The following is a 27,102-nucleotide window of genomic DNA, read 5'->3' as shown; positions in this document are numbered from 1 at the left end:
TGTTAGTGTGTGATGAAGATTCTAAGTGATTAATTCACTAGGTTTAACATCACCAATACAGTGGACACTGAAAGAATAGTTGTAAATTCAATCAGAGAAATGATAATACATGAGTCATAATGATTGTTCATTATGCATTCAGAGCAGCACATCTTTATGGGAATTCAAGTATTTCATAATGCTTAAAGATGAGGAACTTATTTGTCTTTTCACATGCAATAAACAATAAACAATAGATAAATAATATTAAATACTGATATAAGGACCATTTAATGTCAAAATATGTGATCAATAATGGCACATGCAAGGCAAGAACACTAACAAAGAAAAGAAAGCACATATTTTTTAAAGGAATATAGATCGGTGTTTGCATTTGTTTTCATATTTCTTGTATTCATATATTGTTTCAAATAGACAACTAAAAAATGTTGACAGTTTTAAACTGATAAACTCCCCTAGACAAAATGTAATTATTATAATCTTTCACATTGCCTTGAAGTCTACTGTAAATGAAAAAGAGACAAAGAAAAACAAATGAAAGATAGCTAATGTTTGAAGTTGTTCACTGCAACAATTTTACAAAAAGTGTATCATTTAGACTCTAGTTAATAAATGATATTTAGGAAATATTTTAATTTTCAATTAAATCACAATACTGGTAAAAGGGCTTCAATATGTATCTCCCTTTTCTGTGACCATTTTCCTACATCTGTGAAACTACAAGGGTGAACTATTTCAGTAATCCCCTGTGACCCAACTGGGAGTCCTTTATATACTGGCCTGCAAAAAAAGAATCATAAAGCAATTTCAAGTCCTTAGACACAAATGTTTGCTTGTTGAACTTGAAATGTCCTGATGATACCTATTAACTAGACTGTGAAAGTGATGTTAAATGAGGGATATAGAAGGAAGCCACATGACTAATCTAGAGAGAAATAGGATGGAAAAAAAGAATCATTGCCTGAACTACAGTGGACAAAATTGTATGACCTATGTAGCCACGAAAGAGAGATCTCAAAAAGGAGAAAATCATAGTCTTCAGTTAAGAGAGACTATATTTGAGAAAGTACATTGGCCCAGACAAAATGAAGTAGTACAAGATGTACTTCTGGTTTGAAGAATATGGATATAATTTTGTGCCATCAGTTATATTTTTTATTTTCTCTCTTGCCTGTATTTGTCTGTTGTTTTCAGTGAGCCAATCATCAGTCCCTTAAAGTTAATATTTTATGCTAAGAATAAAGAAAAATACATGTGTGGCATGTGAGTGATTGTCAGAATGTAAAATCATTCATGATGTTACTCTCAGGGTCTCATCACACCTGAGAATTTTGTTTAAGTTATGAACAATTAGAGGGATCCAGAGATCTCTATAAGGATAAGGAAGGTTTATTCAGATTGTCTATGGGAAATAAACAAGTAGTAAGAAATGTCAAAATATTTTATTACTAAAATTATAGGATGCCATGAACTAAAACAATAGAAGGGGTTAAAAGGAAAAGGAAAAGCAGAGAAAACAAACTCAAATTTAGGACCCTAAAATGAGTTGAATTATCACTCTGTTATTTCCCCTCCTGAGTGCTAATGGGCAACTGTCAAGGATGCTGAAATTGACATTGCAGTATACCATCCTAAAGATATTGTTTTCTTTCTCTTTATATTTTTGCTCCATGTTTTTCTTAGATGGCAGTCACTCATGGTCACCCATCTCGATTAATTTAAGAAGCAGAATATTAAGAAGTTATGTGTCACAATGTTGCTTCTATTATGGATCCTAATGAACTAGTTACTATGACATATTGATATATTTTATTGTATATAATAACTACATTTCATTTTTAATTATATGACACAGGAAGTAGTCACAATATTTAGAATAACTTAAGTCAGTCTTTTAGTAAGCAAATGAAAAATATAAATATAAATTCTACATCCCATCTATAGTTTCCCATTCCTCCCCCACACAACACTTCTGTTCCAAGATCTCATTCCATCCTCTTCCATTTCTGTTCAGGAAATTGAAGGCCTCCATGGTATATCATGATGCAATAAGACTAAACATACAACAGCCCCCCACATGCTAGGTATTAAGTCTGGGAAGGTGACCAAGTATGAGGAGTAGGGTCCCAGATCCCATTTATTCAGGATTTTTAAATTTAAAGGATAGTTTGATTTGGATATATGCATACTAAATGGAATCACAGTTAGCTGATTATTAATGAGGTATGACCACAATTGACTTCTACTTTTCTTGTTGTTGCTTATTTCTTTCCCTTCCCTTCCCTTTCATGTTCTTCCCTGCCCTCCCCTGTCCTCTACTCCCCTCTCTTCTCCTCTCCTTCCCATTTTCTTTTCCATTTCTCCTTTTCTTTCAGGCATGATCTAGCAATATAGTCCAAGTTTACCTTCAATTTTTGATCCTCCTGACTCAGCTTCCCCAGTTCTAGGATCAGGATGTGTAGGATGATTTTGATGATGTCCTATTTTGATATCTATAAGAATTGTTTATTTATGGGCTGAAGTGGTGGCTCAGCCATTAAATGCTAGGCTCACAACCAAATATATAAGAATTGTTTATTTGTATTAGGTATTTGAATGATGCATTTCACACAAGTCTTATTGGAAGAATTTATGGTAACACCTTATGACAATGAAGCTCGTCCAGTATTTTAGGATAATTATTAGTGATACAGAATTATTGTAAAGGATAATGGATATCACATTAAATCTCTGTTTTTTTTTCTAGAAAAAATATCTTACCTTTCCTACATACTGAGTGTCTGTACCTGTGTATTCTTCCAACAAGAAGAACTGATTCCACATCCAGCCACGTTTGGTGCGATGGAGCATTTTCCCATCATCTTTTGTCAAATCCACTATGGTTTTCAGTAAGTGACTATTATCCTTTGCTTTTAATGGGCTGTTGTCAATGGTATGGAGGATACACATCCAGATGACCAGTGAAAGACAATGGTGCGTCCTCATTATCTTCAACTTCAGAAGGAAGAAAATTTGAATGTATGTTCTGTAGGAAAAAAAAGATTTCATTAGGATGTGTCTCACACATATCCTAGCTACTGGAACATACTATTTATGTTTTTCTGTGTGTGTGTGTGTGTGTGTGTGTGTGTGTGTGTGTGTGTGTGATGTAGACATTTGAGTGAAAAAAATCTAGTTCTATTGGATGAATCAGAGTTTAGGCAATGACAAATATTGTGAAACTTTGTAACTTAATAAAATAAATTAACATTTGAGTTCATTCCCATCAAAGCCACTGAAGTATTACAACATAACATCCAGAGATCAATCTTGGCTAACTAAAAGTAATCAAGGGTAGGAAAGAGATCCTGTAAGGTAGGCATCAATGAAGTCTGTCCTATCAGTTCAGTAAGGGATGATGATGCTTCTCCAAATATAATTAAATCAATGGTGATTATTAAAGTTCTCTAGTAGACTATATGCGACTGCTAATACACACACACACACACACACACACACACACACACACACACACAGTTCAGTTTCTCTATGCCTTGTCTTTAATTTGGCTATTGCAGTAATTATGTACCTACAATTTTGCAAGTGTTCCTGTGAAATTATTGAGAAATATTTGAAGTATGAAACATGACAGAGTTTCATGCAGATTCCAGCTGAAGCTGTACTGTGTATTCCTCTGTGTGTGTGTGTGTTTCTTTTTCTGTATATGAGGTTGTACAGTCAAGAACGTAGTTTGTAATGCTGAAATAGATGTTTGGAGATTTGAGTATTTTATTTTACAGATAAGTCATTCATTTAAGGAATTAGAATGTAAATGTCTTGCCTGAGTATTTGGACTGTTCTCAAATCCCTGTGTTGGTAACCTATTCCCAGCAAATGTTAATTGGGAGGTGACTTAGCCAGAGACCAGAATTATTCATGGAAAAATTACTGCCTTATAAGAACATGGAGTGAATTGAGTTCCATTTAACTATGGTGCATGAAAGCATATGTAAGGCAGACAGCTCTCAAAATGCACCACTAAGAGGGCACCTTGACGTTGCACTTATCAGTATTCTGAACTTAAGAAATACTTATTTCTGTGATCTTGCTCATTGTATATTATGTTGTATTAGCCAGAATCAACTAGGAGAAATAAAAAAAAGGATTTAATGTGTATGTACTTGAAGACTTTATTTAAAATTTGTCCAGTTAATAGTTTTACCTATATTTCTATTCTGATCTGACAAAAACTTGCCAGGTTAATTCTTAGACATTTTATTGGCATTTTTGATGTTTGTCTATCATATACTTTTACAGTTATCCAAGTAATAATTTGAAAAATTATCACATCTCATTCCAGTTTTTCATGTTCTCTATCTCACTGTTCATTTCTGACCTTCTCATGAATGAAAACAGCATTTATTATTTCATTCATTTAGTAATTAACACACTGGTCCACTTTAGTTAGATATAATATCATTTTTCTGAATTATGTAAGTAGTTATAATGTCCTACACACAACCTAAGTGGCACTTACCTATTTCAGTAAAATTATATGCTTGATAGCTTATTGTTTAATGCTTTTGCAGTTTATTTTTAACCCCAGGTCACCTATCAGTCTAATGTATAAACAACAGTGGAGATACATACAAAAATTAATCCTAAAAGGTTGATAGCTTTTGACCAGACTCAGAGACTATTTTTGGATGTTGTAATCTAAATCATGAAATTGTCAGTACTCTCACTGAAATTCACAGAAGTTTGCATTAAGTGAGATTAAATGTTAACAGCACAGCATGACTGCTATAAATTATAGAATGCTTTATTATGAACTTTGCCATTCTCTGATTTAATCCCTTTACTATAGTCAATTTTTTTTTTGTATATTTGTTTCACATTTAGAAAACATTACTGTAAACCTCCTGTGGCCAATTTAACACCTGCACATTCTTTGACTCTGAGATAAAAGTGCCCAGTTTAAAAGGTTTTCTGCTATATTTGATTTTCAAGTTAATAATCTCATGTCCCATGGGGTTTATTAAAAACTCTTCACATCCTTTATTTATTCAATAGCAACAAGCTGACTACTAAATTTTCTATGCCTAATTATCTATATCAGCCTTAACTGCTCTGCATTTTAATTTCACTTTAGTTGACAAATAACTTCCATCAAATGCATTATGAAGTACAATATTTTAAATTTGGCTTAACTTTGATTTTGAAATCAGGCAATTTACTTGAATATTGTTAGTTTTGAAAACTTAACATGGTTTTATTATTTCCTTCTTCAGTCAATTACGTTTAAATTGTATTTTATTTCTGTGTCATAATCAAGAAAGAAAATGTGCCTTGCTGTGGTGAATTGAATGCTTACCATTTAAATACCTAACTGAAATTGAATATGTCTCTGCATACACTTATATAATTATAATCTAAATAAAAGTTTACAGCTACAGCTTTTTTTTATTAATCATGTGTATTATAGCTTATCTACATGTGAGTATATGTACTTTTGTGTGCAGTCTCCCCTAGATTCCAGAAGAGGGCATTGCAATCCTAGGCCCTGGAGTTATAAAGAGGTTGTGATTCACTCAATATTTGTAGTAGGAACTGAACTCTTGTCCTCTTCAATTACTAAATCACTGAATCATCTATGCAGTCTCTCAAGACATGTACTTAGAACACAAGTTTCCCAGTGAGCAAATACTTTGACAAACATTATAACAATAGTCTTAAGAGACACATAATTTATATTTTTTCCAATGACATATGTGAGTTTTACAAATATAGAAAAATACACTTATCATATGTGTTGCTTTTCTGTTGTCATGACAAAACACTATGACCAAAGCAACATATAATAGAATTTATTTTGCCTCTTACCATTAGAGAGGGTTAGAATCAATGGCCAACATTGCCAGGAGAATAGCATTTGGACAGTAGCTTAGAAAATCCATCTTAGTCTACAATCACAAGACAGATAGAGATAACTGGAAATGGCTGTTTTTTGTTTTTTTTTTTTTTTCTGTTGTTGTTTTAAACCTCAAAGCCTGTCCCCAGGAACATACATATTCCTACTAGATCAGAACTCCTAATGCTTTTCAAAATTTCCATTCACTATAGCTCATACATATATATATTTACATGTGAGGGTCACTCTCAATCAAACCATTTCTGTGTCAATGTAGAAACCAACCCTTTACACCACTTCCTTTTCTATTCCTAGCCCTACCTATCTCCCCTAGTTCAGGTGATTCTCCTGTGAGAGAGCTTCAGTCTCTTGGCCAACAGACTTTTGTTCAGTTTTGCCGTTTCCCTGTACTATAAGATTTGATGGATGAAACACACCTCCAGCCACACTTTCCTTCTCTCATAAAGAGAAGAGGGCAGAGGGCCTAGTGGTGGGGCCCAAAGCTGGTTTTGCCTGGGGAAGGACCCAAAAATTCCCTGCGGAAATAATAGGATGTAGAAGAAATCAATAAAATCAGACAAAAAGAAAAAAGAACAGAAACCAAGTTTAAGGGTCACCCTAGTAAAGACTCCTAGTAATCGGAGATATGGAGCCTGAACTGGCCATCTTCTGTAACCAAGCAATACTTCCAATACAGGCATTGGGACACCAAGCCAACTACAAAACATTTGACCTAAAGCTTATTTTCTATGCAAGATGTGCTAGGGTAATTTGGTGTAGTACTTGCTGAGAGGTCAGCCAATGACTGATCCAAGATGAGATCTATGCTAAGCCTGACAATGCCTGGAGGGCCAGGATGGAGAGTCCATGGACTTAGGATACAATCATATATGACCAGCACAAATAATGAATAAATAAGTAAGACAATGAAATGACCCCTCATTGTATTCTGCTAAACTCCTAGTCTGGAACCTAGTATAATGATCATTGGTGAAACTTCACCTAGCAGCTGATGGAAGCAGATAAAGTGACCTATAGCCAAAATATGGTGGAGTTTTGGGAATCGTGCTGAAAAGTTAAACAACATATTGTGAAGCCAGAGGGGTCAAGGGTATCACAAGAAAATTTCCTACATAATCCACTAACCAGGGATTATAGGAGTTCATGGAGACTTGAGTGAAAATCCCAGAAGCCTGTATGGGTCTGATCAAAGATCTCTGCATATATGTTATGTTTGTGTATCTTGGTGTTTTTGTGGGACTACTAACAGTGGGAGCAGGGGTTGTGTTTGATGTTTAGATCAATTTTGTGTTCCTTTTCCTCCAACTGACTTGCTTCATTTAGACTTGATTTGAGGGGTGTATGTAGTCTTATTGTTAACTTGTGCCATGCCTGGTTGATATCCCTGAGACATCTGTCTGATATATCCCTGAGATATACCTTTTCTGAGAGGAAAGGTGAAGGGATCAGAGAAGACAGGAGGTATAGGTGAAGGACTAGGAGGACAGGAAGGAGAGGAAACTGTGGTGGGGATGTAATAGATGAAGGAAGATTAAATAAAAGATAAAAAGGAAACATAGGTGACAAATACAGATATAAAACAATCTGAAAGGAAGTACCATCATCCCTGTAGAAAAGTTTAAATTAAACCCTAAAAGTCTTTACTTGGATGATACACAACACTAATTCTCCTTCATTGCTGGTATACCATTCACTACAGAGATGTCCTTTGCAATATTTAATGGAAATTAAAGTTTTATACTATAGCATATCAATTCTCTTTCTAGTTATTGTAATTTAAAATACTTTTTCACGAAGAAAATACAGTTTATTTTATATAATGTTTGTTCATATTTACATTTTTAAATACTTATTCTCTTTCATTCCATGTGTATGCATCCTTGCCTGAGTGTGGGTATAGGAATTACATACATGCATAATCTATGGTAATCAGCAGAGGATGATCCATTTTGTGGGCCTATATTTACAGACATTTGTAAATGAATTGAAATGTTGCTGGAGGTTTTAATAAGAGGCTTTTGAAGACAGTGAACCCCTTAAATACAGTGTCATCTATCAATACCCCAACATGCATTTTGGAAAGTGAACAGATACATAATTTTCTAAACACTGATGAAGAGGAATATAATTTAATGATAACAATGAAATATGGTTCTTATATTAAAATGAGCCATGAAGAAATGTAATTCAAATTTCTACAAAATTGACTCTTTCATGAGAAGACCTAGTGTGTAATTAATAGTGATATATGACATTCTGGTCTAGGTAAATTCATGAAGCTCCAAAATTTCAAAATTTCCCTGTGATTGCTGAGACAGGAAGAAAAGAGAGAGAGGCGAACCACCAAATTTGGTTTACATCCTGACACTGTCCAGTATAATAATGCAATGGTAGGACAAAACTCTTTCAATTTTCAAAGCCTATTACATTTTACATAAGGAGTTTCAGGACTGAACCTCATTACATTCAAATTAAAGAAAAGAAACTCTTTCAGAGCTGAGGTCTACAGGGCTAGTTACTAGAGGACTTGCAGCCCCACAAAAGAATTGATCTCTGAACTGAGTGATGAAATAATATTAGTGATGTGGGGGTAAAGGGAAAAGAATATTCATGCATCTGTGAAAATGTGTGCTGCTTCTGACAGTAATTGGAAAACAATTGCACACACACTCTCTCCTGTAGTGAATAAAGACCCAACCCACAGGGGTTGGGTTGACAAAATTCATCATGATGGTTTTAGATCCTGGAATTAAACAGTAAAGTAAATTGGCTAAACATTATTTGGATGAGATTTTTTTGTAATCTTGATGAAACTCATAGATAAGAAAAAGATAAGTGAAGCATTAACAGGGTCCCAAAATAGTGTAAACTATTTTACAATACAGGTCATATGATTAGCTATCTTAAAATGTGCTGATGTGTATATCTGCACATTCTATGTACAAATATATAAAATATTCATTGTGTCAAATAGAATTCCTAAGAAAATATAAAAATCACCTTTGGACTGATTTGATTTTTCAATTTTTCCTTTAAATTTGACACTAGGTTGTTTTAAATGTCAATCGTAGTTCCCTCACCCCCCCCCCCACCAACTCCCAGCCCTTCTCCTTTCTGATCCCCAGGGAAGGTGTGGCCTTCCATGCTGAGTCTTCAAAGTCTGTCATCATTTGGAGCAGGGCCCTTCTCCATGTGTCTAGGATAAGAGAGTATCCCTCTATGTGGTATGCGTTCACAAAGTCCATTCATATAGAAGGGATAAAAAACAATGGAATCCTGAAATTCGCTAGAAAATGGATTGAATACTAGAAGAAACCAATCTGAAAAAGACTAATACGGTATGTACTCATGTACTCATTCATATATGGATTTTAGTCATAGAGCAAAGAATTACAAGACTACAATTTACACTGCTAGAACAGCCAGGGAACAAGGACAAAACTAAGAGACATACATGCTCCCTGGAGAAGGGGAATGGTACAAGATCTTCTGAGCAAATTGGGAGCCTGGAGGGAGGAAAGAGAGTCTTACGAGAAAGAGAAGGGGAGAAGAGGAGGGGAGAGCTGGGCATGAGGGAACAGGGAGATTGAGACAGGGAAAGAATAGAGGAGGGCAAGAAAAGAGATACTATAATAGATTTAAGGAGAAATCTGTTACTAGGAAAATGCCCAGAGATCTACAAGGATGAAACCCAACTAACAATCTAAGCAATAGTTGAGAGGCTGTCTTTAATGTCCTTCCACAATAATGGGATTGACAACATCATAGACCATTCAAGAACCTTCATCTAGTAGTTTATAGAATCAGAATCAAGATACCCAGAACTAAACATTAGTCAAACTCCTGGCATCCAGTTACAGAGTCTTGGAGTGATAAGTAAAGGGGTCAATACCAGGCTGGAGACACCCACAGAATCAGCTGACCTGGTCAAGGGAGAGCTCATGTGCTCCAGTCTGACAGCTGGGAAACCAGCATAGGACTGACCCAGACCCCCTGAGTGTGGATGTTAGTTAGGGGGATTGGGCAGTCAATGGGGCCTCTACTAATAGATCTGTGAACTGACTTGTAACAAAACTTGCATTCAAATGAATGTCATATTCCAAGAAAACAAACAGTATTATTGTACAATAATTACCAGTTCTGCACTGAAGGAAGAAAAGTACATGGAATGAGTTTGAAGAAGCTTTTAAGGCTGCACATAAAAGCAAGGTTCAAAACACACAAGTGATGGGAAACTACCATGTTACTGTGAGTATGAAAAGTATATATGATGAATGAATTCCCGATCACCCAATCTAAAATGTTTACAACATAATTGGTAATAATTTAGGTTTATATTTTTCCAATATGTAGAGAACATGTATCTAAGTTTCCTAACAGTGGGATAGAGTAATTTCCTGTCATAACAAATAAAATGAAATCAGGTGAAATCCATAATACTATATTGGAAAAAGTCACACATAACACCTCAAATTCCTGAGATGAATCTCAATATTCAAACAATATGAAGACAATGCAATTTTTCCCTTTGTTCCTCTAACCTGTTCAAAAGCACAGCTCTGCTTTGAACTACCATCACACAACTTGGAATGAAGAAGTATCCACTAATCACAAGAGCATAACTCATCAAATCGTCATTGTCTCCCTTAATATAGAATGTCTAAGAAACATTCCTTTCCAAGGGGAACTTCATGAGACTTGACTAACATGTAACAGATGGTAACCTGGATAGAATCCTAGATGTGAAAAGTACACCAGATAAGAACCATGGAAGTACTAATAAACCAAGGTCTTGATAACAATTTTTCATATTGTTTTATTAAGTGCAAGGAATGTTTTGTTCTGTTGAAAATATTAATAATATGGAAAGTGGATGAAATGTTTTAGACAATTATGATTAAATTCTCATTTTTTGTAAAAATGAAACTTCATTAAATATTAGTATAATCTAGGAAAATAAAGGAAGTTAGATGTTCCATTATTAAATTGTCGATAAAAGGCTTGCTATTTGCAATATTGCTATGAAAGAAAAACAGTTATTGTGACATTTTATCAGATAGATATAAGAAGGGGAAAACATACCAAAGTTGAAGCATTAAAAGCATTCCCAGGATGACCAAGCAAACAGAATTCTCTGGTAGGACATTGGGGAAAAGTGGGTCGTATGAAGAAACACTTTGAAGTCAGCCAATTGTAATTAAAACTAAGTAAAAGGAGATATCACAGTGAAGCCAAACTGGTAAAGGATTCTGGATTTCTTGAAGTCATAAGTTTTCATCTTCAATATTTTCTTAGTTCTTTTTCTGTTGCTGTGATTACATTTCCTGGCAAAAGCAGTTCAGAAATGAAGGGCTGAGTCTAGTCCACAGGTAATGCTCTATCCTACCATGGTAGAGACAGTAGACCATCAGGAGCTTGAAGCCGCTGGCCACACTGTGTTCACAATCAGAAAGCACTGGCATGAATAAATGTGCTCAGCTCAATATCCTAATCCAATAAGCAGCTTTCCAAACCTGGAAACTAACTTCTCACACCCATTAACCAAAGCTAGATCAATAGATGTGCCAGAGACTATTACATCCTAGATAGGTCACAGAAATCTCTACTATTATGCCATCCCAAATCCATTCCCTGAGTGATTCCATAACCTTCACTTGTTGAGAATTAACACTAATCATCTCAATGATAAATAAATTCATTCAGAGGCATTGTTCCATCAATATGCTAAATAATTCATTTTTAAAAACATTGATGTAACTAAAATCATACATCAATAATAATGTAATACCAGTTCAATGGCAGTTTGGAAAATACTGACTTTTAACCTCAACTTGAGTTTATAGTATATTATTAGTGACAAATTATTTCAGATACAATCATCAGCCAATCCAGTTTTTAAAATTCACTGCAAGGACAATAGTCATTGTTATTAAGGAGGTAACACAATGGGTATAATTATTGACATAAAATCATAAGCAAAGTAATTTTTTCAATGATTTGGGGACAAGAATAGAGTATTGAGGTTTTAGTTTTGATGTAATTTAACATGGTCATGAAACTCTCTAAAACTTGGAGAGAGATAGCATGGGAGAATAGGGGCAGAATTGAAGGAAGAAATAGAATATATCTCTAAAAGTGAAAAGGCAAACAACCCATGCTAATTCTTTGGAATACATTATTTTAGAAAACCATGAGGGAAGTGTAGACAGTTATTCTTTTGACAGATGAAAGTGAAATACTTGCTTTGCAGGCATTTTTCTAGACATCTAAGGGAAGTTGTATTCGAACAAAATCATTTACAGTCATACAGAAACAAACTGTACATCATACCTGAAGGAAATATTAGTGTTAGAAGCCATGTACTACAAGATATTACATCCATTGAGCCAATGAAAGAGGAAGTTACATTTGTGTGTCAAAGTTTTAATCAGCAGAGAAAAGCTATAAATATGTTCTTAGTCTGTGGTTTCATGTCAGCTTTCAGTGTCAGAAATGAACATTGCAGTCTGTCAGATGCAAATTAATGAGTATACCACATGAGTCACACTCCTGTAACCATTTCTCACTGAACAAGCTCAAGACAGAGATTGGTGGATGACACCCACATGCCAACTGTAAGAATCTTCAGGGTCTAAACCAGGAATAGTTGGAGAAGAGCTATCTTAGGAGGTGTGTTATGATCGAGAATCACTACTTTCAGTAGCTAAGAGAAAAAGAAAACTCCAGACAAAACAAACCCCAAAAAATAGAAGATGATTGTTGCTATTGCTTTAGACATAGAAGAGTCCTCAGAAAGTCACAGCCTATAGTTAAAGGGGGTAGTGGGCTTTAGGATCAACAATACCACAGATATTTTCAGTGGCCAAGATAAAGGACAAAAGAAAAACCGAAAATAGCAACAACAAAATCCAGAGATTTCAGGAGCACACCCAATACTAGTTTTGTTAGTATGTAGACTTACCACACACACAAAGAGGAAAGAAAAATGGGATCCAGATACCTCACATGAAAGGCTAAAATCCTGTCTTCTCTAATTTTTCCATTGAAATAGCAAGAGGCCATTTTTATTAATGTTTTAATATGTGTGTGTATCTATGCATATATACATCACCATATGTCTCAGCCTAGTCTGGAACTCATCAAATATGTGCACCAGACTAGCCTCAAATTTAGAGAGAAACCATTTTCAAGATGCTCTTGCTAACACTGTAGAGTTTCTTCTGTGCTCATGCCTTTTTGAAAACAGAGTAATAGTCCTAGACTCTCTTCTGTGAGTCTTGATTTATAGAAAACCTCTTGCTTTCATAGCTAAAATCTGATTCAGTGGCACTCAGCACTTTTATTTTTAACTTTTTAAAAACCATTATTTTTTTAGTTGAAAGTGTAATTTTTATACAATATAGTCTAATCCTGTCGCCCCCTCCCTGTGCCTCCCAATCCCTCCCCCATCCCTTTTCAGTTTCTGTCTCTCTTTAGAAAACAAGTATCTAATGAACAGTAACAAAATCAATAAAACAAAGTAAGATAAAACAAAGACAAACAAATTGGCATAGAGTGCTTTTCATGATAGGAATCTGGCCAGTGCCATAGAAAGCAGTGAGACTCATTTGGCCTTCAGAAGAGAGACAGACAGTGGCACTTTCTTAAAAGTGCTGGGGTCTAAGACACACAAATGGAAAGCATACTGATTTCCCTTCCCAGCCTATCCAGACTGTAATCCACCTCCAGTAGCATCACAGTTTATGCATCCACAATACCCCAATTGCAAAACAATAGCCACAAAGAATGACACAGAAAATTAAATAATGCAAATGTTCTGCTCCTATTGGAAGATAAGCAACTGGCTACCCAAAAATGGAATGGAGTATAAATTAAAAGCAATTTGCACTATACTCGAGCAACTGGTGGGAAGTGGAGAGTATTAGCTTTGCTCAGGAGAGACACTGCATACAGGAAGATTGTCAGGTAAAGGACAGAGCTTTCACACATGGTGATTGTGTCTTTGGACCACTTTGTACTGGCCTGCTCACAATCTCTTGTTTCCTTGGGTGTTCATTTTTAGAAAGGTTATTCCAAGGCACAGGTAGGGTTGGGATGGGTTAAGTTGTCTAAAGGAATTCTCTTTTCTCATTTCTCTTTTCATTCTACCTCTACCTTCATTTACTGTATCTGTTCTCATCTTATTGTTTCTCTCCTCTAATCATTTCCCACTTCTATTTTTTCTCCATTGTTTTAATGTTAATTAGCTGTCTTGCTAATCTAATTTTATCTCCATCCCCACATTTATCACCTATAATGCCAGCTTAGAGCTATTAAAAGTACCTTCATACATCAAGTACTGTTATCATTCTTTTATTCTCCCAAAAATGTAAGAGCTGAAGAATTATGCTAATTGGCTATTACTTTATTTTGGTACATATGACTTTCTTGGGACACAGTAAGTGGTCAAGTATATAAAACATATATAATAATGAAATCAAAATATACACAATTTACACACTCTAGGAAAGATAATGCTCATTTTCATGCAAGAAACATGAAGAATGCCAAGCTTAAAAGAAGAGCAAAGAATATGAGCACATCTGATTATAGGGAAAACAGAGTGCACTCACATCTGTGTAAGCACACACTCACACAAGCACACACACATGAGGAATATTGAACATTGAAAACAAAAAGGACCAGGTGAAATATAAAGGGAAACCAATGAGAATAATAGTAGATTTCTCCACAAAATCTCTTAAAACCAATGGGAGTTGAAACTATATATTTCAAGTTCTTAAAGAAAGCAAGTGCCAACACTATGTTGCCATATCCAGTAAACTAATTCTTCAACCTGAAGAAGTAAATTTTATAAGATGAACACATATTAAAAGAATTCAAGAGCAACCAAGCCAGCCCTAAAGAATATTGTTAAGCAAGCCCTACATCCTGAAGAAAAAAACATTTAAAATGCACGATGTTGTAGAAAATAAAAATAGAATACTAAAGAATCATTTTATCAATTTGGGGTTAGGAAAGGACAAATCATTACAACACACACACACACACACACACACACACACACACACACACACACAAACTATAGCCTCTACATGCACCATTCAATAAAAACACTGAATGTTAAAGATATTTGTTCTATAATCAAAGGATACAGAGTAGCAGATTGAATTATAAAAGTGGACCAATATATTTTACTTCCAACAAAATGCCTCTCAATTTGAAAGACAATCACTAGCATAGTTGGGAAAACTGGAAGGAAAGGCTTGTCACAGAAATACAACTAGAAATAGCACAAGCATATCTATGAGTTTCTGATAAAGTAAACATCAAACTATCACTTAACACTGTTAAAGAAAACAAGCAAGGATGACAGCATAATTCTAAATATATATGGAACATAAAAACAATTTTCAAAATCAGAACTATTTGAAATATAAATACAGATACACTTCCAAACACTAGCAATGGGTGATTGCAATATTGCACTCTCACCTACATATAGATTATTAAATAAATGATAATAAGGAAATATCAGAGATAAAAGACACTGTGATATGATGGGCTTAACAACATCTACAAAATAGTCTACCCAAACAATGTGGAATACTGCATGCCCACAATGCCCACATTAAGAAGTAGCATAGATAACATAGGTGTTGTAGAATGCCTTTTTAACTGAGCAAAAATATGTTACATTTGTTTAAGCTCAGGAATAATACTTTAAGTGTAAAACAGTGTGGTACATTTTTATCTGCTACCTTTGTTAACTATGTAAAGGTGTTGAATGTGTGTTGCATTTGCTAGCTATGTCAGATGTGTTGCATTTGTGTTAACTAAATAAAATTAACCTGCTCAAAGTGGCAGGCTAGACAACTGTTTGACAAAAAGTAGAAAGGAGGACTTTAACATGGTTTATTTATTTACTTATCTACTTATTTATTTATTTTTTAATTTTGAGATGGGGTGGTGTGGAAGGGAGTAGTTCCAGGATGCCAGAGAAGAAAGTTAGCCAGTTATTACTCTTAAACTCTCTAAGCTCACAGGTTTTCAACCTAGCCTTTGAATCCTAAGTTTTATTAGAAAGGTAGAGAGTTGGTTAGAAGTACCTTTGGAGGCAGCAAAAGAGCCATTACCTGCGGGAACAGAACTCCTCAGCAGGCTATGACCTTAACAGCCAGGCCACTAGTATTTTAAATCAGAGCCAATGTAACTAAGATAAAACAGCAATCCGCTATACATATATCATTACTTTATTTCTAAAGAGTACAATGAAGTTGTGTTGCTTAATCAATAAAGAAAAAGTAATGGATACAACTGACGGTTGTGTACATAGAAACATATTTGCTATTTTTCTCACTTGTTGATCCTAAATTACATATAGACACACGATTTTTTTTTAATTAGAGATGTTTAAAAGGACTTGAATTTTTTAATTTTTCCACATGCAATAAACAGCAGAGTGTCAGGGGCTTTTTAATAATGATAAATATTTTGTCCTCCAAAATTAAACGGAAACACAGAATAGCCATAAGAACACATGTTTTCCTTTCATTTCCTTTTCTTTTCTATTTAATACCAATAAACATGACAGCCTCAAAGCAGAAAGGCCATGAGGACTCAACCTCATCCAAATAACTATACACAGCTGAATAAAACTAGGAGTAAAGGTAGTTTATCCAGTGCCAAATGGCCAGTCCTGAAAACACATATACAAGCAACTTAATATAAACTCAACATGCTGTAATTAGGAATATACAAGTTTAAACATCTAAGCATGCAATAACAATTAGTAAAAAGGAAGAGTGTAGATCTTAAGCAGTGTTGGGAGACTTTAGAGGGAAGAAATGGAAGGGAGAAATGCAATTAGATTACATGAACAAAAATAGTTTAATATTGCATGCCATGTGTACTAATGACATCTACAATCTCTGTCCACCCTGTCATTATTTTTCCAAAATTAACTGTATTTGATATTGGATAAACAACATAAAAATATACATGTAAGTCATATTGTATACACTGAACAGGCTTCATTTATGCATAATATATATATATATAATACACAAATACATAGATACTGTATAAATATATATTTAACATATATAATATAGATTATATGTAAATAATGTACATATGTACACACAGATATGCATGTAACAAAAATTAATGAAAAATAAAGGAGCCATGATTTGGAAAGATAACATGGAGAGCTAAATGGAAGGGTTTTATGGGAGAAAATGAAATAGGGAAATCATGTGTTTATAGTATAATTTTTTTAAAAAGTAAGTTTGTTATCAAAATGACACATAAAAATATAGATTTTTATGTATTTAAGTACCATTTTTAGTATTCACAATATATAGTATATATTGCTATATTATTTAAGATAACCATATCTGCGTTCATAAATGTATGGATGATGAGAAAATACTATATGCAATTTTATACTTTGTAAGGATTTTCAGAATGTGATTACTACCTAATTACTTTATGAGCAACAATACACATTAGCTTATTATTCCTGTTTAGATATAACATAATGTGTGTACATGTTTACATTTTTTGGTGTATGTATGTCTTCCTTGATCACAATCACCTTATTTCATGAGCTAGAGTCTCTCCCTCCTTAAACCTAAAACCAGACAATTATCCAGACTCTGTTCATGAAGTTCCAGCGCCCCTCCTTTCTCTACTTCCCTGATGCTAAGAAAATACTGGCATGCTAACTTGTGTGGCTTTTACATGGGTTCTAGGGATTCAAACTTGTCTTTGTTCTTGCATTGAAAGCTCCTTATTATGTGAGATATTTCCAATATTCTTACCTATAATTTGCCTACCACTGATCAAACTATGGTTAACTTTCCCATAACTATAATAAGTTTGAAATTTTATGAGTCCATTAAAGATATAATTAACCAATAAATTGAGCTTCCTGAGATGGACTCCCTCTCATTTGTTGTCTGTGTTTCTTGAAGTTTACGAAATAATCTCTATTTGTTGTCTTATTGAACGTTCCTTTAGGCAGAGGATGGGATGCCCACATAGTTTGAGAGCTTAAATGTTCCCTTTGAGAGCTCATTAGCTGCAACTGTTTTTGTTCCAGGATCCTTTCAACCTCAATGAAATCAACACTTTATGTTCCCTTCTATAAGATAACTCTCTTAAAACTTCAAAGATTCTCTACTTGGCACTTGTCTATTTTATGGGTCTAGAAGCATCACAAATATGTGGCCTTTTAATACATACTTAAGTTTTCTATATTTTTATCTCATACTGCCAATCTTCAGCCATTGTTGGTTCTACTTAATTATGTATTTTGTAGACTCTTTGAACTGATTTGGGATGTTCAAATCATGAGGGTTGCAATTAAAGGGATTTAATGTGTTTATCTACTTCTATAATACATACAGAATTAGAATAAGCTGGTCTTCACTGTAAAACTTTAAAGTACTTTGCATAAATATATCTCATCTATTCCTTCATAAATACAATTGTCTTCATTGTTTTATGAACATGATGCTCTGGATACTGTCCATAAGTAAATCATTTGTACTACTGCTAAGTGAAATTAGCCAACAAGACACAAATGGGTTCTCATTTCAATCTTTAGTAAGAGTGTCAGACTATGATGCCTCCTTCTCATTCATATTCCTGTTCATTCATCTACATTTTTAAGACAACTAATTATTAGTATTCCAACATCTATACTGGCCTGTCCTTGGGGTTCTGACAGGATACACCCTCAGCTACACTCACTAAGCATTACCTGTTCATACTCACTCTTTCCTTTAAAACGGCCCTGCCTACCTCCCATCCTTCTCTCTCTTTCTCTCCCTCTCTCTGTTTTTTTCCTCTTTCACCCTCTCTCCCTCAAGCTTTCTCTTTCCTCGCTCTTTCGCTTTTTCTTTTTTCTACTCTCCTGCTACTCCTCTCTCTCTGGAGCAAGGATCCCCTCCCTTCCCTTTCCCTTTGTTATGATACCTCTCCCTAATTAAAAAAAAAAAAAAAAAAAAAAAAACTCTGCCTGAATCCTGTCTCATGGAGTCTTTCACATTCTGCTTTTCTTAAATTACAACATTAATAATTATTTATCTAAATTAATGAATTATATGCTAAGATAATATAGAAAAGGTAACAACTCAACCTGCTTTCCCATATATGCTCATGTTCAGCAAGTCCAGAATTTGCCTTCTGAGTCAGAGTTTTGTAAAATGAGATAACCTGTAAAACTTTGATCTTTGTCCTTCAGGTTCTGGCCAGAATATTTTGGAAGTTAGAAGGTCATGACTTTAGCTGATTCCAAGCGTTTTTTCTATCCTTTATTTTTCTTCTCAATTTTAATGTTTGTCTCTGTGATGTATGTGTCACAGTGCATGTGTAGAAGTCAGAGAGCAACCTTGTGTGTTGTTTCTCACCTTTGAATTTTCTGCTGTTCCTTGCTACACACAACAAACTAGTCCACCCTGAGCTTCTCACAACTGTCCCATCTACACCTGCCTCCTGCTGTGTGTACTCAAATGGCATATTCAAACTGCTACATCTTCCTTTACTTGGGTGATGGAGATATGCAACTTTAGAGCTCACATTTGGCAGCAAGCACCTTTGCTGAGCTACCAATCTAGCACTTTTTTAAAATTATTTCTTTCAACTTATGATCTATTCTCAGTAATATCAATAATGTTAATGTAGAAAATCTTCAGTACACATTTATGGTTTGGGGGATGATATTTGTGGGCAGGTAAGAATTTATTTAATTTTCTTTCTTTTTATTTATATGGATTCTTGGAGGATTTCCCATCATATGCCTTAGTGTCACTCACCTCCCCATCCCTTTACATCACAGTGTCTTTAAAACTGGAATTTTATTTGTTTACAATTCATATGAACACTAATTATACAGGAAAGTTAATAAAAATGTTGTGTTTTTAAATATTGGCTATTTAACCGATAGGAAAGTATAAATCAGGTATTCTATATAGACTAGTACATTTTATTATAATGAGTCTAAGGTAAAAAGATATTCTCTCACCTAGATTGGATAATTTCCAAGAGAAGACTGAGGAAAATGGAGAATGCCTGGGTCATTGACATTCCACTTGGAAGAGACACATTCATTTGCACTCACATCAATGGACAAAGAATACCTTGCAATGCAGGTGTCACAGTTCTGTCTTGTGATATTTTAAAATAACATGTTTAGGTAGTACTGAATTTCAAAGCCACGACTTTCTGTGTGAATTATGTTAACATTGTCTCAACCTTTTTTTGTGAGACACAGGCAAAAGTATTTGCTCAACAGCTCTGAAAGCTGAATCAAGAACATATGAGTTGGATTCCACATCCTAAAGGTCACAAATGAAACAAACTTTGATACCTCTGACATTTCTTCAAAGAAGAATATTTAAAATCATGATTCCTATTAGAGTTAGGCAACTTTTCTTTAAAGTGGGACCTACTGAAATGTCACTAGTCTCTCTGAAAGTGAATCTCCACAAAAGGAGGAGTGATTATGTGAAAACAAGGAAGGAATCTGCTAAGAGGCACACTCAGACAGCCTGAAAGTCAGATTTTGTTGTCAAATTGTATGAGTGAATAATATATTTATTATTGAAAACCAGAAGGCTCATAAATCCTTACTAAGGCCATTCCAGGGAGCTAACATACTGTTAATAACATGCTCTGATGTATTGAAATACCCCTTTAGCTTTACCAAGGCAAGAGGAGAAATGCTTCAGCTGGTTTGCGGGAACATAGTTTATAATATGGTGACAGAATACATTGGTATTGTTAATCTGGAATACTTGTGGTACTTCTCAATAGCCATGCTACTTGCTAAATGAGTATGTACCATGTGGACAATAATTTCTATAACTCAGTTTCTTATTCTCCCTAATTTGTAAAGTGGAATATTTTTATTATTAAAATATGTGAGTAATAGACAATTATATCATAAATTGAGATAACTACTCACTTGGAGAAAACTCTTTTGAAAGTCAGTGTGGCTCTTTTCCACACCAAAATTCACAAACAGCACAGACAGTTTTCAGATCTGTGAATGTCATCTTGAGAAGCTTAAAGCATATTTTCTAAAATGTGTTCCCAGACAAATGATTTACAGAGTCAAATATAGATTTAGTATAGTATATTGATTTACACATTAAAGGATTAATAATTACTTTATAATTTAAATAAGAGTAGTCTTATTGCTTACTGGCGGTCTCCAGTAAGCAAAGACTACGTGGAACTACATAGATTAATAGTTATGGGTTGATTATTAAGAGAGAGCTAACCAGTAAAAAGTCTGAACCATAAGCCAACCCATTTATAATTACTATAAGCCTCTGTGTGTTTATTTGTGACTACATGTCTTTGTGATGTGCAGGACAGAAACCCCATTTATAGTAATCTTAGGCTTGAAAACAGGCTAACTAATCATTGAAAGCATCTAAATGTAAAAACGACACAACCAAAAAACTTAACATGTATTGCTTTGCAAATCTTCTATTAGAAAACAGGTTAGCCAAAAATTTATCTCCTTAATGTCTTAATAGCAAACATAAAAATTAAAAACACAATGTTTATTTTGGTAGGAAAATTCTTTTCTGAATAATCAACCAAATCATTTATTTCTATTAAAACCAATGTGAAATGAGGAAGAAAATAGAGGCATTAGTAGTAATAAATGTTAGTTTATTTTATGATAACTAACATTTCTTAAGCATATACTCAGCACTTCATAGTCTGTAGATTTCATTTTTTGTTGAAATAATTAATTGTGAAAACAAGAGTTCATGATTGTAGTAATCTGGGCTCCCAGGTTGAACAAGCATATCCTAGAAAAATGAAAAATAAGTAACCAGCATGAAACTCAATGCATCTGTAACTTCGAATGGAAAAGCTATCATTCTACCTAAGTAGTCAAACATTTTTCCACACTCATGTACATATTTAAAATGTATCTCTTACTGGAACACACTTACTTTCAGTGTGGTGATGCCTAGTCTATAAATCACTGTCTGATTAAATAAACTATTTTAGAATTTTAATATGCCTAAGTATACTTTGTGCCACTTTTTTTCTTAAACTCGTTTAAACTGTATTTTAGGAACAAACAAGTCTACATTAAATGAACATCTAAATGTATTAGTTTGAGGTGTATTGATTGTCTAATGCACAAATCAGTATAAATAAGAAGCTTATAAAATGTGTATCATCTCTTTTACTTCAGCCCTATGCAAAACATTTCCTATCTAAGAGTACTGCACTCCACTCCATTACAATCATGACTCAACATGTGGCTTTCTGCCATAACAAAATACTTAGTGTTTGGAACTTACAATGGAAAAAGACTGATTTAGTTCACAAGTCCTATTTTTAGACTACAAGATGTCCTCTTAAAGACCCCTTGCAATGGCATGAGAACAATAGAGAAAAATTATATAGCTATAATATGACTTTACAAGCAAAAAGTCACATAAAAAATCAGACAATAATAGAAAGGTCTAAGAAACAGTCTTTTGTGGGTTTTCCTGATTGTTTATTTTTATTTTGTTCTGTTTTGTTTTGTTTTATTTTATGTGAACCTTCCTTTCACAAGTACTAACAGAAGTCTACAACTGAATCATTCACACCTCCAATAATAACCTAATTATTTTCTCTCTAGTCTTACCTGAAAAAGACTGTAAAATAAATTACTATAGGTTCATACACTCATATCAGTGCAACAGCTATGGATCAGTGAATTCTGCATGCATGAATGTTATAATATCTCTATATAAAAGGCTTTTGAGCTGACTCATATTTTTCAATATGTTTATGCCAGAAAACTCTTTGCAGTCTATTTCTCAAATAGCATGCCTGTTAGTAGTTGATATTTAATACATAGACACATTTTGTGTGTGTGTTTGAAGCTGAGGTTCAAATGTCTGTACTGGTACCATTTCCATTATTAAATGAAATGTACCTTAAACCATATAATATGCTTCTCGTCTTCTTGAAAAATGAATATTTTTCTAAATGAATACACATGGATATACAAGTTCACAGCAATGAAACACACAGGATGGTAATACATCCTGAAGATAGATGTAAAAATCAGCTTGAGAAATTATATCTGCAACATGTTCCAAATGGGAACATGTGACTATAAAGTATTGGACAGAAATAACTAATGATTTTGTCATTTTATTATCATACTCATCTTCATCACAATGCTGGTTTTAAAAGAACTGAACAGACCCAATGAAGAGAGCTATGTCTCCTCCCAAATATAAAGAAAACAAGAGAATAAGCTTCTTCTGCAGTTGTGACTGAATGGTTGTATCTCAGCAAAATAAAGGGTACTAGACACTGCAAAGGAAACCAAATATTTTCTTTTTCTGGCTATTTTCTGCAATAACATTTCAAATGATTTTCCTCCAAACTCATAATTAGAAATAAGCTTTCAAAGAATGTTTTACCATTTTTGTTAGTTCTAAGTAAATGGTAAACACATATTCTCTTTAATATTTTTTTAAATTTATTTTTTATATTCCAGTCCCAGTTGCCCTTCCCTCATCTTCTGCCCTTCCATCCTTCCCACCATCTCACCTCCAATCCTCTCATCAGAAAAAGTAAAGTCTCCTCTACAATGTAAAGGAAGTCCCTTCCATTACCTCATTGAGCCAGGGCCAGGGAAACCCTGCCCCACCCCTGTATCTAGACTGAGCAAGGTATCTGCCCATGGAGAATGAGCTCCTCAAAGTCAGTTTATGCATTGTAGTTAGATCTTTGTCCCATTGACAATGGCTTCATACACTGTCCAAACCATACTAAAACGAAGGAGGAGTGATAATATGAACAAAAGAGTCAAAACCATGATGGGGGAACCCACAGAATCAGCTGACTAAAGCTGGTTAGAGTTCACTGACTCTGCACTGTCAGCGGGGGAACCAGGATAGGACAAAACTAGGACCCCTGATTACAGGTGAATTCAGATTTTTAGCAGTCTCAAGCTTTGCAATAAAGCCATTATGGCAACACAGATTAAAAAACTCAGACATTCCCCACCTGGAGATTGACTATTCCTTGCTGTAGCCAGAAACTCCTATCTTATACCTTCTTTGAGGATCCTTGTAAGATTTAGAAAAGGGGACACTTTCATTTTCTAATTTTAATTACACTCAGATAGCTATAAATCATATCCTAGTAGTGATAACTCTGTTGTAAACAGATAATACATTGTTAGTTTGGGAGGTTGAGGGTTGATCACAATATTTTGATAGTCTATTTCCTTTCATTTGTGTTTGTATGTGTGTGCATGTGTTTACAATAGACTGGTGTTAAGTAGTATGATAAAAATGTCACATTCAATACAGGATAGTAGCAGTTGCATTGAGACTGATTATATTCAGTCTCAAGCAGAGATTTATAAAAGGTATTTACCTTTTATAATGAAATAAAAGATTTTGTTACGTAACAAAAATCACCCACCGATACATTTTGCAATACCATTAGTGTTTTTTCTCATACGAAGACCTACTCTAGTTTCACTGTTTTATTTTTATTATTTTATGAGACTCTAACCACTCAGTGAATTTTTTAATAAATATAACTTGTGAATCTAAAATATTATCAATAATAATAGTCATCATTAAAATATTTTAAAATATTAATTTAGAATTATGTTTTTTTTTTAAGAGGAAGAATGGACCAAATGTCAGAAAGGCTTAATATGTTCACTTGGTGGTTCATTGAGATGGAGCCATGGACACAGTTATCATGGAGCTTTCCAACAACTTAAACATGTTATATTTCTCTGTATATACACTGAACATAAATGGTTTTTATTTAAAGAATATTTTAAAATATAAAATATAGAGCTACTACAAAACCCAAAGATAATTTAAAAGGACTGCCTCATTTCTGCTGTAAATTTCCTTTGATTTGCAGTGAGAGCAGTTTCCTTTGTTAAAAGAAGCTCATCTAAATAGTAGAAACACGTGCACCTAATTTACAATCATGCCTCTTTGAAACCTCATCTGGATCTTTCTGTGTGGGTAGCCATTCACCTGACATGAACAGTGAATATTTACTCAGACAACATTTTATAATGCTGAAGAAACTTTATTAGGTCTTAGATGTACAAAAGAACATACACTGAGACAGATAAATGATAATCTGAGGTGTTTTCCCCTTAGGAAGTTGTCTGTGTAAATATTAATTCTAAAATTTAAAGTGCAGAATCATAAGCATTATTAGAGATTGCCAGAATTATTTAAGGGTTGCTTCTTCATTGCAGTATTCTAATCACATACTGAGTCAAGCACTTAACATTCATTTGCAAGTGAGTCATTACCTTTTGCAGCAGTCTTTTCAAACAGTATGCTTACTAAGACCAAGCCCTTAGTGTGTTAACACTGCTACCCAGAACACTCACATGCCATTATCTGCTGATCTGCTGCTAGTCACATTGGTGAAAAAAAAATTTCTAGATAATGATTTTGTTATTAAAATCAAGTGAAACTATAAGAAGCAGCCTCATCACAACTGAAGTCAGTATGAGAAGTGACTCAGTACACCAAATAAATCTATAGACAAATTTTAGTGAGGTAACTTACACTTTACCATTTCCACTGACTTTGACTTTAATATGGGCAGCAACAATGATTTTTAATTATAGGTTCTCTCCTTAATTATAGTTCTCCTCGAAGATAAATGCTTTGGTCTCTCAAAGCAAGAACCATGACAACAAACTAGCTATTACAGAACACATAGATCATAAAGTGTCTCCTATGAATAAAGGTTGTTTTGTACTTTCTAAAGCACGTGAAAGATATATTGAGTGATTTGAGCAATGAATTTATAGTTGTTTCATATAATTAATGATTAATTCATATTAATAATTAGGATTTAATAAAATGAATACAAGGATAGATAATTATCTATTACTATAAATGTGACTGATAGTTTGCCCTATGCCTATTAGATAAATATCAAATGACTATTTTATGAAAATTCTATTATTGATCTATTATTCATTTCCAGTATTAGGGAAACTAATTTGTGTTTAGCCTGGAGGTCCACTGAGAAATAAAACAGGCATCCTGTGAAAATGTAACAGATAAGATTAAGAATTTTGTAAATATTTCTAAAAATGTTAAAGAAATAATTGATTGGAATGGGGTGTTTGGGTTTCTTACTTATGGAAAAAGAAAATTAAAAAACATGGAGTATTATGCAAAGTGAAGTTCCACACCTTTTATTGTGAATTCTAACAGAGATATAAAGATGGACAACTTCAGAGATGGAATAAAAATCTATGACTTCTATACTCATGGGTTATCCTGACCCACTCTGGGATCTTCATAATTGTACAAAGACTGTACTCCTTATTTGTCTAAAAATTTTAATTAATCCTATTCATTTCCTTGTAACGTTAAAAATACTGTGGCCTTTAACACATTATTATAGCTACAGTGAATCCTATTTATTAATGTTTTTGCTTGTACTAGAATGCTATCTTGCAGCTGAGCAAGTAATGGTAACATTCCCATTAGAAGATATTATCTACATTTTGATAATAGGCCTAGTGCTTCATTATTGTAAGTCAGAAATATTTGAATTGGGCAGCAGCTGTTTTTGCTTTTCTATTTTTCTTTTTTTTTTTCATTATTTTGAGATTAATTGGTGACTATTACAATTATATCTAAAATTATTTACTTCCCAAAATTACTTACAAAATAAAAGATAAATAAACTTCACTAGTGAGAAAAGAGTGGTAAAATGTAGCCTCACATACACACGTTACTGTATAAGCGTTTAAAATTTTGCATATACGTGGGTGAATACTTGTGTATATATGTGGGCATCATGTGAACTAGTATGTGCATTCATGTGGAGGTTTCTGGACGTCCTAGATGGCTTCCTGATTACATCCCTCCTATATGCTAAGAATGCTAAGAAACTCTCATTGAACCCAGAGCTTACCTTTCAGCTCTTCAGGGTAGCTAGATTGCTCCAGTGATTTACTTTCTCTGCTCTCTGTGCACTGAATGGCAGGCGGGCAGTCTTCATATTTACCCAGCTGTGAGGCTCTGGGGATGTTTAGACAGCAAGCATTTTCCCTGCTGAGGGATCTCCTAGCCCCTCACTTATACTATTAAAACTTAAAATAATAGCGCAATTTCAGTTTTTGCATGATAATAATG

At 34.0% G+C, this 27,102-nt stretch overlaps 1 protein-coding gene across 1 annotated transcript in view; it reads right to left on the bottom strand.

Moving 5' to 3' along the window:
* The window catches only part of Cdh9 (cadherin 9), a 127,735-nt gene that overhangs the window by 82,187 nt on the left and 18,446 nt on the right, over positions 1 to 27,102 (bottom strand). Inside the window, exon 2 of the mRNA XM_051182580.1 lies at positions 2,761 to 3,025. Coding sequence (XP_051038537.1) covers positions 2,761 to 2,985 — 225 coding nt within the window. The 5' untranslated portion in view covers positions 2,986 to 3,025. The remainder of the gene's footprint in view (positions 1 to 2,760; positions 3,026 to 27,102) is intronic.

This window comes from Phodopus roborovskii, unplaced genomic scaffold, assembly GCF_943737965.1.
Source record: "Phodopus roborovskii unplaced genomic scaffold, PHOROB, whole genome shotgun sequence".
In the NCBI taxonomy this organism is placed as follows: Eukaryota; Metazoa; Chordata; class Mammalia; order Rodentia; family Cricetidae; genus Phodopus; species Phodopus roborovskii.
This window is presented reverse-complemented; position numbering and strand designations above follow the sequence as displayed.